This window comes from Leptosomus discolor, chromosome 3 (assembly GCF_034619465.1).
Source record: "Leptosomus discolor isolate bLepDis1 chromosome 3, bLepDis1.hap2, whole genome shotgun sequence".
Classification (NCBI taxonomy): domain Eukaryota; kingdom Metazoa; phylum Chordata; class Aves; order Leptosomiformes; family Leptosomidae; genus Leptosomus; species Leptosomus discolor.
This window is the reverse complement of record NC_141393.1, coordinates 56,334,356-56,348,359: the sequence shown is the minus strand read 5'-3', so window position 1 is coordinate 56,348,359 and position 14,004 is coordinate 56,334,356. Positions and strand designations below refer to the sequence as shown.

General features: G+C 36.7%; 1 protein-coding gene across 1 annotated transcript in view; it reads right to left on the bottom strand.

Annotated features, from left to right (window-relative positions):
- ZFYVE9 (zinc finger FYVE-type containing 9) overlaps window positions 1–9,669 on the bottom strand; it is a 36,485-nt gene extending 26,816 nt beyond the window's left edge. Inside the window, exons 1-3 of the mRNA XM_086463203.1 lie at window positions 9,600–9,669; window positions 6,752–8,823; window positions 1,572–1,671 (exon numbers count right to left, since the gene is read on the bottom strand). Coding sequence (XP_086319329.1) covers window positions 1,572–1,671; window positions 6,752–8,823; window positions 9,600–9,669 — 2,242 coding nt within the window. The remainder of the gene's footprint in view (window positions 1–1,571; window positions 1,672–6,751; window positions 8,824–9,599) is intronic.
- Between the last annotated feature and the right edge of the window lie 4,335 nt (window positions 9,670–14,004).

The window sequence follows — 14,004 nt, the reverse complement described above, 5'->3', positions numbered from 1 at the left end:
TGTTTAATAACAGAAACTGTCTACTAATTTTCGATGCTCATCTCAAGACGAAGCACTCGGTTACTTTCAACCAAACCTGCATAAGACTGAACTTCTTTGCAGAAAAATTAAAGCTATGAGCTTCTAAGTTTAGTTAGATGCTCAACACATTAACAGATCTTTCTGAAAATAGCAGCCCAAATAATCTACTATATAGTAACATGTAAAGATACCATCAAAATTATCTTGTCTGAACGCTGGCATAAAACAATTTTCCTGACAAATTCATGATTAAAACTACAGCAGCAATGTTTTATGAAAGTCTCCAACGTTTAACTAAACATTTGCAGCAATGGAGATTCTGTGATAACTGTTCAATAATTATCAGGATAGTCAGTTATCCTAACAGTTAAAAGTTTGCATTTAGAACTTGAATTTGTTGGACTCCTCATTCTACCTACTACATGTTAGAGTGCACCTGTCAGACCTTCCTCTACAATTGAAGTACTTTTGTCATCAAGTTTCAGTTATCCAGATATATATTTATGCCCCGAGACCAAGTCACCTATTCACCTTTCCATTGATAAATCAAAGACAGAGTGCCTGGAATTTCTCATGATGAGACAGGCTTTCTCATGATTTAAGCACTCACATGGATCCTCTCTTAACCTAATCCAATCTTCTACCTTCTCAATTCAAGACATAAAAACTGAACATTGAGTCTTTCAACAACGGCTGTCTCGGTGTCATGGACAGAACTCAATTGGACAGCATGATCGCCCAAATGTAACTGCCAGCACAAGAAGTTCTTAAAATCTTCAGAGGCCTCAAGATACAGTGGGAAGAATCCTGTGGTATTTATACCACATATCTCAAGTGTAAAGGACAAAATACAAAAGAGATTCCATGGCCCTTTGGTCAAAACCAAACACAGTCTTTCCTTACACCAAGCAGAAGTAATATAACTTCTTGTTTGTTCTACTTGTTAACTTCATAACTACTTGTGACCTCTCTCATACGTCCTGTGTTCACATCAGGCTTTTAGCCATAGCAGCATCCTGGGTTTGGCAGCCTCTCCAGTAATGTGCCCTAAGCAATAATCCAAACTCAGTTGTCCACATTTGTGGACACGTTTTTAGACAAGACCCCCTACTCTAGCACCAAGGAGTTAAAGAGGAAGAGTGGATTAATTTGCGGATATATACTACTTTCCCAATTTCCTATAGTGCATAATCTAGAAGAGGCACAACTGCATTACTCGTCTATCTACCCAGGCATCAAAGGACAAAGAGTAGGCTCCTGAATTAAAAACAAAAAACCCAACAAAAATCAGTTTATGCAATCCTGGTATAGCACTCACAAATGAAAGCTTTCAAACTCATTGCAACCTTACCAGTTTTTGCCTTTTGTTAATCATATTTCGTTTAGGAATTCCCGCTCTCCACAGGGATTCCATGATGATCTCTCAAGGGCCTTTGCTGTTTTAGAATACTTACCTATACAAATAAAGTTTGGGGTTTTTTAAAATAGCACCACTGCAGCTCAAGACAAAGCCAGCGAAGCGCTGAATCTCAGATTCTCTTTCCACTTACCATTCATTAGGACTGAATGGCAGATTACACACACTCTAGCTTCCTTTCGATCCATGTACAGCAACTTGCACTTCAGGCTACAGCACGCCGCACAGAAAACCTGGAACCAAAGGGGAAACAAGTGTTGTCCAAAAATGATGAGTTCGGACAAGAGAGTATCTGTAAAGCTCTGGACATGCAAAATAAGGATGTAAATTACCACTGTTTTCTCATTAAAGCCACAGTGACTAACACCTGCCCAGGGTGCCTTTCCTACTAATCCTGATGAAGCAAGATTACATGGAACACATAAACGCATGTTGTCCTGATACTGTGCTGTGGCATTGTTAAAATATGTTTGGTGTAAATAACAATGGGTTAGTAAGTTCCTACCACTTCAAAAACCCTCATAGAATTAACAATTAGGGAATTACTTTCAGTCTTAGAAAAAGCATGAATACTTTCTAGAATCAACTATGTTCAAATGCACAAGTTCTCTCTCCGTAAGAGATTGCTATTGCACAGATTAATTCAAACAGGTAATTTTTATTCATAGCAGGGCAATTCATCTATTAGCAACTCTAGGTATTTAATCTCTTCATATATAACAAGCTATTCCTCAGTTGAGACTTAAGTGAACAGTAATGTATCAAACCTTTTAAGTGTTCAACATATAAAACAAGACATTTAAAAAAGCTGAATGACATTGGCACTGCAAGAAAAACTTGCTCCATTTTTATATATATATATATCTCTACATAAAAAAAGCTCATATGTACATGATTACAAACACCACAGCACCACAACACTAGAGTGAAATCAGGAACTGCATTTTACGCACACTGGCTGCTAAGGGGGGACCCGGTGCAAAATCCCCAGGAAGACAACCTGCTGCGGAGATGCAGTTGCATTGCTAGAGCTTCTCACCTGAACCAGCTCTAACAATTCCCCAGTCCCGGGCAGGAAACAGTCTTGAGGCTTCCTCCAGACAAGCAAAACCATAAAACATGAGCATGGCTTGTGCACCAAAACACTTGCATGCAGATATGATCCTACAATAGCAATTGCAATCTCAAAATCCTGCAGAACAGACAAATCAGGGTGCCCTAATGATTTCTTATTTGTTTTAAATAGTATTTTCTTTATTTAAAAAAACAGTATTTCCTTGGGGTTATTGTACTGACGTGAAGTTACTGATGAACACCTGTTTCATGCAGAAAGGTAATGTCACACTCAAGAAATCTAGAAACAGCAGCAGCTACCTAACAAATGCATTCAGACATCATGAGAGAATTTAAAATTTTAATTATAGGTGGATATTATAGCTACAATTTGCTATGTGTTATTATGATCTCTAATGCCTTCTTAATCCAAAAAATTATTCCATCACTTCAACAGCTGTGTTTCTGTAATACAGACAAGAAACTACATAGGATTCTCATATATAAATACATGTAAACCTAACTAAATTTCAACCAAGTTAAATATGACACCAAATTACAACAACTTTGCATCCTGTTACCTTTGCAGTCTTTTAGTAGCAGGTGTTTAAAATAAGCACATATAAAATAAGCTCTGAGTTCATCACGAGAACTGAAAATCAAACGTGAAGAGAGAAGAGCTCACTCTGTCTCCTTTCAACCAGTTTTAATGTTTCCTAATTATATCAACTGAAACATTCCAGAAACAAAACATAACTGTGTATACACTGGCATTTTCATGCAAAAATAAAAACAACCCTTTTGCATATGTGAAAACTTAAAAAAAAAAAAAAAAAAGACAAATGTACTTTTTCTGCTTTTACACCTTAACTCAATTTACAAGTATTCTAGGGAATACTAATAACAACATCACAGCGTATTTTACAGACATTTGACATCATTTCAGTTCTCTGGGAGAAAATTCTAGTCAAAAGTTCAGTATTGAATATGGAAAAATCAATGTCTTCAACCATAAATGAAGGACCAACACAAATTAATATCTAATTTAGGACCCTTTATCAAACAACGCATTGTGTATTCAGCAAAGCTCCCAAGTGCAATGATCTAAATGTTAAAAGAGAAAACAGAAGCAATGACAGAACATCTACACCTCCTCTGTTCTACTGCATCAGCCTTTCAACAGTAGTAATGCAGAGGAACACAATCCAGCACAACTGACAATTCAGTCTCATTATTATCACCAAGCCATTATATCAGTTTATCAGGCTATTAAAAAAAAAAAAAAGTAGCAGCATCAAAGCAAGCTGTTATGGTACTAGGGTTTTCAGGTTCACTGGGAGTTGTTAAAGAACTAGTTGCTAGTGGCTTCGGTGATTTTTTTTATATTTTAGTGGAAAAAAATAGTTTTGGTTGTCAGTAAAAAGATGACATACAAATCTTTCCATCAAGGTTGATTGTTTCATCTGACAATAGAAAATACATAAATACATAAGGTAAAATTCATTAATGTGTTCACACACATTCTCCAGGTTCTTAATTTTAATTCAAAATCTACTGTAAATGTATTACTTTCTGCCACTCCCCTGAGGTTCCTATCTTCCATTAATTTTGCAATTATTATCCTGAAATTAAAACCGCGATAGACTTCCCAGGTGACACTCAACTATTTTTAAACGCCATTTTCATTCCCAAATGAAACAGATCCATTCACCCTTACTACAATGATTTGTCATGATGCTCATAAAGCTTAAAAAGAAATTGTTGTGATAAAGCTTGTGTTCAAAAATATTTAGTTCTGTGACTTCCCCTAGAGACAATTAATTGCAAGAGCTGAAGACACTATCGCCCCAGTTCTTTAAGTGAGATTCATACATCTAATCGAAACAGTGGAAGTGTCACCGTGATTCAGTAGTTACCTACCCCACAGGCCATGGTCAACACGACTTGCTTTGGGGACAGTTATCTTAACCAGAAAGCCAGAGCAGACAGCTGTGAATAGCTATGTCGCAAGCCACTACAGCTAGAGTCATCACAGCTTGCCTGTCAAAACCTTCGGACTCTTTCCTCCGGGAATTGTTACAGGAATTGAGTGTTGTAAAGCAATTTGCAGTAAGTGCTAAGTATTATTTGACCTATACTGATTCTCAGCATTTCTTAATGAACACTTTTCTTTCTTCAGAGAAAATAGCACACAAAGGCATGAAATACCATAATCTTCTGCCACATCTTTTGACTGCACGTGTGCAAATTTGGCCCAGACAACATTAGCTAACAAAAGCTTCTAGGATTCTGAGGATTATTCTAACACTCTGAGAACATTAACTACTAATAAGTGATGTATTTTTCAAATCTGAGAAACAAGTTTGTCTACAGAGCAGAGGGACCTTTTATTTTGTCCATTCCCCACATACCATGCAAACCAATGCTGGTTGTTCTCCTCAAGGCTTATCTTCAGTAGTTTAAAAAACAAAAAACAAAAAAAACCCCAACACTACATTTTTTGGCTTTGCTCTATCTGTGCATGTTTTACCCATTTTGTTTACAGATATTTTAATTTTCTGCTTCTCATTTGAATGCAATTCAGGGCTTCGGTCATCACAGGGAAGTAATTAAATCCAAGCAACAAACTTGTATAAAACACAAAAATAAGTAGAAAATATTACTGTAAATTAAAATTGTAGTCATATTTGTTAAACCTATAAAAACCCAAAAGAATGACCTAAATAATTGACAGTATAAGTTAATATATCAAAGCTGTAACATTCCTTTAACTTACATGCCTTACAGATTCTCCTTAACTGCAATGAGAAAAAGATTGAGCCCTTTGATATTAACTGGAAGTACACAAAAGGTAGGCACGTACCTGGTACCACACTTATCGATCGCCTGTGGTTACTAGCTCCACATCAGGACTTCCACTGCAACCAACCCGCAAGAGGATGGGCAGAAGCAAGCAACTGGAAGTCCTGGACCAGTGCACCATGAACGTCTGCTTAGCTTTTAAGCGTCCCGGGAAAGATTTTTCAGCATGTCTCAAAATCAAATTTGAATAAAATCTACTTATCTAGTGTTGCAGCGAAGAGATTGAGTGCTATGCATTTTGGTTACTAAAGGGACAAATGGGACACATACATAGTCCATTACAGAGGAACAAGCCTGGGTTTTCTGCCAGGCTGCTTCCAGAAACAGGTGGCATAAGGGTTTGAGCTTTCCAGATATATTTGCTTCTTTTTGGTCCTTTGTTCAGGTCATTCTGCTTCCCTGCACTCTTCTAGTAGCAAAAGATAATGGCCCATAGCAGCCAGGAGGTCTTTCAACCAACTTCAGAAACCTTTGGATAGGGCCTAAATGAACCAAAGTTACTTCTACTCTAGTTGTAAGTGGGTTTTCGTATTTCCTTTCTTCTTAAAAATATTCATGAATATCTACTTGACAAGACTGTTAGTTTACCACTTTTGAATCATCGTATTTTTTCCTAAGTTCCTACTTCCCATATGCTACTGACTTGTACTTCAGTAACAAGGTAACTGGAAATACTTTACAAGATAATCGTTTACCATAAACATGCCACATAAGAACATGTGGTGACCTAGGTGGCATATAGACAAAACTTTAAAAAAAGTCAACAATAAAATATTTCTTACACAACATTAAATGATACAGAAATTATGTTTTAGTTGTCTTCATTGCAAAATTCCTCACAGTGTGTACATGCATCAAGTTACAGATAATTTACTGTATTTTTTCCCAGGAGCAAATATATGTTCTTTAAAATAATGTAAGCAATATGCTAAGAGTTAGTAAAGAAGACTTAAAAGAACAGTTGATCAGCCATCTAAACCAGTAGGAATGCCAGTAATTCAACAGCACACTTCCAATTCACATCAATATGTTTCAGTATCTTTAATGGGATTATTGATGCAGTAATTTCTGCAAACTAGGTTTCCTGCACTTAGCCATTTTATAGCAGTTCAACATTAATCCAATGATGTTGACTGTTGCAATCAACAGATACACTGCTCATACAGGCCAATAATTCTTTCAGTTATAAACAACAATTAGTTACTCTCTATTAGAGTCCTAAATAGATTAGAGCTTAGAAACTTCTTTTTTTGCTTCACGAGTCAAATATAGCTTTTTAGGAAGAGATGTCACAGGTAACTACAGCTCGTGGCTTAGGAAGTCCTCTGATTTGATTTTGTGCAGTGTCAGGAAAAAAAAAAAAAGGGTGCTTTGATCTTACTCAAAACACAAACTTACCTTCCCACAAGCTCTGCAATGATGCCTTCTTTTGGTGAACGTGAATCTGGCCTCACATTTCATACAGTTTGGTGCTTGAGAATCTGGAACCCAAACTGGAGCCACCTCACCCAAAGTTGTAAAAGGCTTTCTGGCTGGAGCTCCAAACTGACCAGCTCTGAGATCATTATCTGGACTATCTGGGGCTACCGCAAGGCACGGACTACTTGAGACTCCAGAGTCATACTCTTCCAAATGTTCTCCGTTAGTATCAGCAACAGAGGCATTTGAAGATGTTTCACCAGGAAACGCGTCTGCTGTATCCCCTAATTGTGTCTTACCAAAGACATTTTTGTTTTTACTATTACCTCCACAATTTGGGGGAACAAGATCATTTTGTAAGTGGTCCGATAATGGCTTTGGAATCTGCAGTTTAAGATTTGTAGGTTGTTTAGGTCTTGCACCACCAAAAGGAACACTGATAGATTGCAGATTAGTCACTGGTTTTGATGAAGTTTGCCCTTGCATGGATGAAACCTGACTACAAAGATTATGTAAATAATTTTTCTTTATGTGGTCACCAGTGCTGTTTAAAATAAGACCACTCCCTTCCGTGGCCTCATTTCCTCTCTGGTCATAAACGTTAGGGTAACATTCTGACTTGCTCTCCTCTATTTCTTTTTCCTCTGTTACTGAGTCTTCCTTGGAGGGTAAAGTCTTTGGAGCATGAGCAACTACTGGGTTCTGCATTCCATAGGAATCACAACCATTAGACAGAGAGCTTGCTGCTGATGTAGCCATCACATCAGAGAGACTGGACCCTTCAAGCTCATCTATACCAGTCCCTTTTAAGTCCATGCCTGCCTCCATCATCCCATCTCTGCCTTCTTTACTATTACAACATGCCTCATCAGGCTGTTTCATCTGCAAAAGTCTTTCATTCTCTCCCAGAGTTTGCTTATTATTCATCTCATTCAACTTTGTCAGTTCCCAATTAGTCATCTCCTGAGATTCAGGATAACACTCTGCCATGCTGAGCAATTCTGTTGTGCCAAGATTTTTATCACATTCAATGACTTCGCTTTCAGTGGCACTAACATCCTCAGGGGCAAAATGTTCTGCAACACATTCCTTGTAATCGTCACTTCCGGCCATGTTAGGTTGACAAGTTTCGGTGAGCCCAGATAGCCTAGACTGTAACCGTTGGGTTGTTTCCTGTTCTCCGATTAAACTTCCATTATGTGAACCAGAAGAAGGGTTTTTAGCTTCTAGATCCGTTCTCTGAGGAATGGCTTTACTAGTAAAATTTTCAACTGATACACAATTTTCTTGCATTTTAACGGTACCATCAACTGGTCTCTGTAAGAGAGTCACTGCATTAATCCCCGCTTCTGAAAACAGCGAATCTTTACTCATATTAAAATCATCCTTTAATCGAGAGGAGGGACATGCAACGGTCAGGCTTTCAGATGAAGCATTAGTCAAATGACTTATAGAGTCATCTTCAGTGCACAGCCTATTCACTTGCTTTTCTGTATCTGTATCTTTTTCCATGGATCCATTTACAGTAACACTAAACTGATCACTCTGTCGGTTTTCATTATCCAGTGTAAAGCTAATAGTGTCCATTAGGGACGGACTGTTGTAATTTTTACAATCCAGCAAATCGCTACTTTCTAGTGTTCTTCTGTCACAATTATGCATGACTGCCACCACTAGTACATTTTTTTCCTCTGGCAAGCAAGCTCTATTTCCACAGTTCTTTTCTCCTGTTTCCACAGCGTTACACTGATCATCCCGATTACTATTTCTTTTAATCAACTGATCATCTGCTGCTGCCTGATCATCAATCCACATGACTGGGGTCTCTGGGCTTATGCTAAAACCCTTTCCATTAGCACAGTGATCCCCTCCTCCTGTTGGTGTAGTCACTGAATGAGACAAGGAGAAAGACTTTAATCTCTGTTGACATTCATTAGGAGTTGTAGCTTCATTCACATTGGCCACGGTCGGGTTAAATGACAGACGACGAGAAGGCGGATCTAGAATCTGATTCCACTTTGCACCCAGTAGCGTAGGTGAAACAGCGTCATCTGAAAAAGTGTTTAAATAAGAGAACTTACTGTCCTAATTAAAGCTACAGGTTTTATTAACTGTTGCATTAGAATGCCCCAAATACAGAGATGTTCAAATAGGGGCACCACAGTAAAACACATCTGCCATAACCAACATCCTTGATCAACCATTAGTAGTGTAATTGCATAACATCTCTAGAACTTAAGAAGTTAGAGCCACACAAATTAGTATCAGGTTGAATTTGCACAAACAACTTTAAACTATTGATGAATATACTTTAGACAGCTAGAAATGCCTAGAAAGATTGCCAGTCCCATAAAATGTTCAACTTCCTTGACAGTACAGAAGTAGCAGTTAGACTAATAAAAAAATTTAATACTTCAAATATGATTTCATTATATGACTTATGCGACCTAATAAAACACTTCTATGCTTGAGTCTCCCAAAACTCAAAAGAAGCTTAAAATAAGTTTTGCCTGATTTGTTTAAAATAAATTATTACAATATTGCCACTGAGATTAAGCTTCACAAAACATGTCTTTAAAAAAGTGTACAGAAGATTTTCTATTAAAAGAGTGAGAATTTTTTCAAAAGTAAACAAGATGAATGGAAACAGAAGATAATACTACTAACAAATACTGAAGACACACCATGCAAAATTAACAGATGTTTTTTGCAAGTTCTGAGATTAATTTGCAAATCAAAACCAAAACTGCAGATCTCTCCCTTTTCAATGGTATTCTCTGTAGAACACATCTAATGTGCATCTACGATCTTGGTCAAAATTACTCACCTTCGTTTTGCTCAAATTCATCTAAAACCTTATCGAGGTTATATGCCTCTGCTTGGAAATAGTTCTCCATTTGTCAGGGAAAGACCACCAGATTCTTGTCTGAACCTGCCAGAGAACAAATTACAATCAGATACTTAACCTTCAGTCAGCAGTGTTCCACTACATACTGCCCTGATTTAAGAGGAAAAGAAGTCCTTTGTAAATCAAATTTTACATACATTACATGCATATATCAAAAGTATTTTCCAGGAATTAAAATTACTTGTGTGCTTAAACCTGCTTAATTCAGATTAACCACCTCCCCAAATATGCTTTGGATTTTATTACCTCCAGTCTCCCACATTAATTGTCTAACCACCGGGATCACTATAATGGTTAAAAGCCAATACCAGTCAGAAAATAATAGTCTAGAGAACCAGAAGGCCAACTAACAATCTGAAGATCCGGCTTTCAGTTCCATGCTACCACCAATTAGCTCATGTGGCTTTGAACAACTAGTTTAAACTCCCCATGCTTCTGATTTTTTAATGTGTACTAGGATAGCAGTATTCTGTGTCACTCCTCATTTCCCAGAGATGCTTCAAAGATTCATACTTTTAAAAGTTGTTAAAGGACTTAAAGGGTGTTACTTGAATTGTGCTAGCTCTTAAAATGCCTGCTTTAATAATCCTAGTTTCCCTGAAAGGCAGGCTCTGGAAACCTAGCAAAATGCACAGAAGTAAACAGTCTCATCAAAAGATACTACTCTCAGGCTAGAAAGGAAGACAACAAGGGAGAAATGGAAAAAAAACCCCACCAAAACCCCAACCCTAAGTCATTAAATAACTTTCTACAACTTCACACAATAATTAACATTTTGCCCTAACAGTAGGAATATGATCTTCTTGCTACCAAAGGCTTGTAGCAACAAGACACCCTGAATCAAGAAACATTCACTAGCAGCGAAGACATTTTCACTGAGAAATGTGTGCCATAACCCATATACCATAAAGGGAGACCTTGATTTGATCTGTTCTCTGAGCATCATCCAAATCAGCCTTATTCTCTTCAGAGTTGGTTTTCAATGTTGTGAAACAAGGAAATGGAGGAGGAGAGGGTGAGAACCTTGTTTTGCGGTAAGAAGCAGTGTTAGACCTGACAGCTAGACTCCAGCTCAATTAAAAACCTGCTTTTTTACACTAGAGATACAACAGACAAGAAACACATCAGAGGAAGTTTCCAATTTAAAACTATACTTTGCTTTAACATCACCCCCATAGTATATGGACTTGAGGAAAACATCAGTCAGTTTTATTTCAATTACTACAACATTAAATACAGTTTTGTATTTATTGTGGGCAACAGCTACAGTCAAGTTATTGCTACAAAAACATCATGCACTTAAAAAAAAAAAAAAAAAAAAATCACAAAATGCAGAGTTCAAGTTTTTATGGCTGACCTGAAATTTGACACATAGTGTTTTTAAAAGATGATCATGTTACAACATGAATACATCGCTATTTAATATAATCAGGTTAAATCATGTTTTAAAGATAATATACGATAGCCAATTTTAAAGAAAATTAGAAATTGCAATAAGCATCACCCAAAAAAAGACCACTTTGCAAAGAAAATCTGAGATAGACTAGACTTGCCACCTTACAAGCTCAGTTTGTCCTCTGTTCTGGGATTTTAGATTAACTCCTTCTGCAAGGAAAACAGATGATCGGCCACATTGTTTATTGTACACACATGCACAGATTATAACATAAGCAATGGAAAAGCTAGCCACCTTGATCAAAGGTTGCATACCAGAAATCTAAAAACCACTTTACATTCTCTACCAAAAGCCAGGTTCTGACCTCTAACTGTGACAGCGTACTCTTTTATCCCTCAGATACCTCCTGTAAGGTCTTCCTGAGTTATCCAGTCTGCCCACCAAGTCATTGTATCAAAAATCTTTCATATCATTTTAACTGAAACAATTACATTTACTACACACATTTCAACTAAACCAAAATTATATTAAAAAGCAGATGCTTCTCCTTAGACGTACAAATACTAAATTAACTCAAACGACATCCAAACTGCAAGAGTTTGGAGGTTCTCTTGCACCTTTCTCTCCACCTCGTTTCAGCTCCTTAATAGGAAGCATCTTTACCAGCTCATTAATATTGAACAGTTAATTAGAATCTGTCCCAATGAATATTTTGCTTGATTTTTTTTTCCATTCAGAGTTCTAAACATCAACCAAAATTAACTCACTATAGTAAGACTGTTTTGTACAAAATACAGAAAATTTCACATCCATTTATAATTATTTAATTTACATTATAACAATAACATTCCAGTCTAGCAAACAATTAATGAAGATGTGAACAATTATTCCTAGGCAAAGTCCTACTACGAAGGTCAATGATACAAGGAATATTTGTCAGCGAAGCCCTGCAAGACTGTAAAGTGTCATACAAAATTTTTGTGTTCAAGAGTTAAACTGTGACGCTGTCTGAAGCTACTGCACTCAGATTTCCACGCACTTTCATAATGGAAAAGGGCATCCAGTCAAGGCATTCGCTAGGACATAAACACAAACTGTGAGTATGGGAGGCCCCAAAGAAATAGGCTACAAGTATTGATTTTTTTTGTTTTGCTTATTTTAGAGAAGATAATGATTACTGACAAGCAAGTTGATGGGGAAGGAATGCTATGCTGATTATATAGTTGCTGAAAACATGTTTTTAAGTAACTCTTCGGACAACTGCATTTTGATTCTGGTAACTTTCAAATGTTTAGAAAAATTCAGACCTGACCATTCATACAACTTCAAAACCCAACTGAAAGCCTGATAAAATTACTTTAGAACTAATTCAAATGTACACACACTGGAGTAAGTAGAATACAAGCCACATTTGCCCCTAACATTTCCTAAATTTAGTCCTATATTAGCTGGGGTTTTTTTGGTCACACAAACCAGGAACAAGATATGCCTAACGAAAGAAAGCAGTGTTAGAAGTTCGTAATAAATACAACCATTTTTATTGACTTCAGTCAGGGTCTGGCTTTTAAATTTTATATTAAGTGTGATCTTATAACATTAGAAAAATACAAACATTCAGACTTAGAAGACCAGACATTTAACAATAATAAAGGCATATAAAGAAGACTTTGAATTTTGTTCCACTCCCTTACAATTCCAATGTGGTTAGTACTTCATAGCATCTTTGTGAAATTATTATTTTATTAACATCTGTATTATCTAATATTAAATATCTAGTATTTGTGAGTTTAAATTTGGTCCAATAGGACAGAGGGATTTTTTCTATGTTTTAAAAAATTCTAACTAGAGAGAAATACGTGTAAACAAATATATGTAAACCATATGAATTCTGAAGCTGAAATACTGGTGCACAAACACACAATGAGCCAAAATCCAGACTGATGGATGCTCATAGTCCAAATGGAAGAGAGAAAAGACCTTTTATATCACTACTGTTATTCTACTTACTGATGTACCAGGATACATGGAGAATCTTTTGTTTTTAAACTCACATCACTAAGCTGACAGCCACTTTGAGATCTCATTGTCTACGCAAGTAGGTATTTCTCAGAAAAGGTCAGCTGCAAATCTTCAGGTCTAATATCTAAAATTATTATTATATAAAAGAACACAACTCCCCCTCTCAAGCTTTTCTAGAAGTTTCTGTCCAAGGGCAAAACACACTGCCAAAACCACAAAAGTCCTTACTGCCCTCTTCCTGACAAAAAAGCAGGACGAGTAATCATGTTCCTCAGATACTCACAATGCTTCTTGACCAATACATCGTCAGCAAGTCATTATTTTTGCCGGTTTAAGACCTAATACTTCAACTCTGCATAGCCAGCAACTCAAGATCAAAACAGAAAACACCAAATGCTGTAACACAGCGTGCTATAATAATTGGGTAGCTCTTTTCCCTGTGGTTTAGAAGTTAATTTTATTTTTAATATTTTTATGAAATATCCAACATAAATAAAAAGAAACATATTCCTTAACAGGTATTTTGAAACTTTGACTGTCACTCACAGGTACCATGATAGAAGTCGGAAATTTCCTACTAGTATAAAGGTTGAAACGACATTTTTAAAGGATGCTTGATAGTTGTGAAACTCTTTAGTATTGCTCGACTATTCCAAGCCATGGCATGGAGAGAAGCAGATGAGCAAACACACAACTTACACTCTGGAAAAGTGAGAATAAAACCAGGAGCAAATCAGGAAGAAATTTCAATGGCAATTTTAGCCATATGTTGCCAAAAAGGAGACACTTCCTAAAGTAGTATATGTTGGGATTAACAACATGAAGAAGAGGATATTTTGCCAGTGCAAGGAAAAGGAGACATAAATCACAAATCCAGTGAAAAGCGTACCAAAAAAAAAATAAAATAAT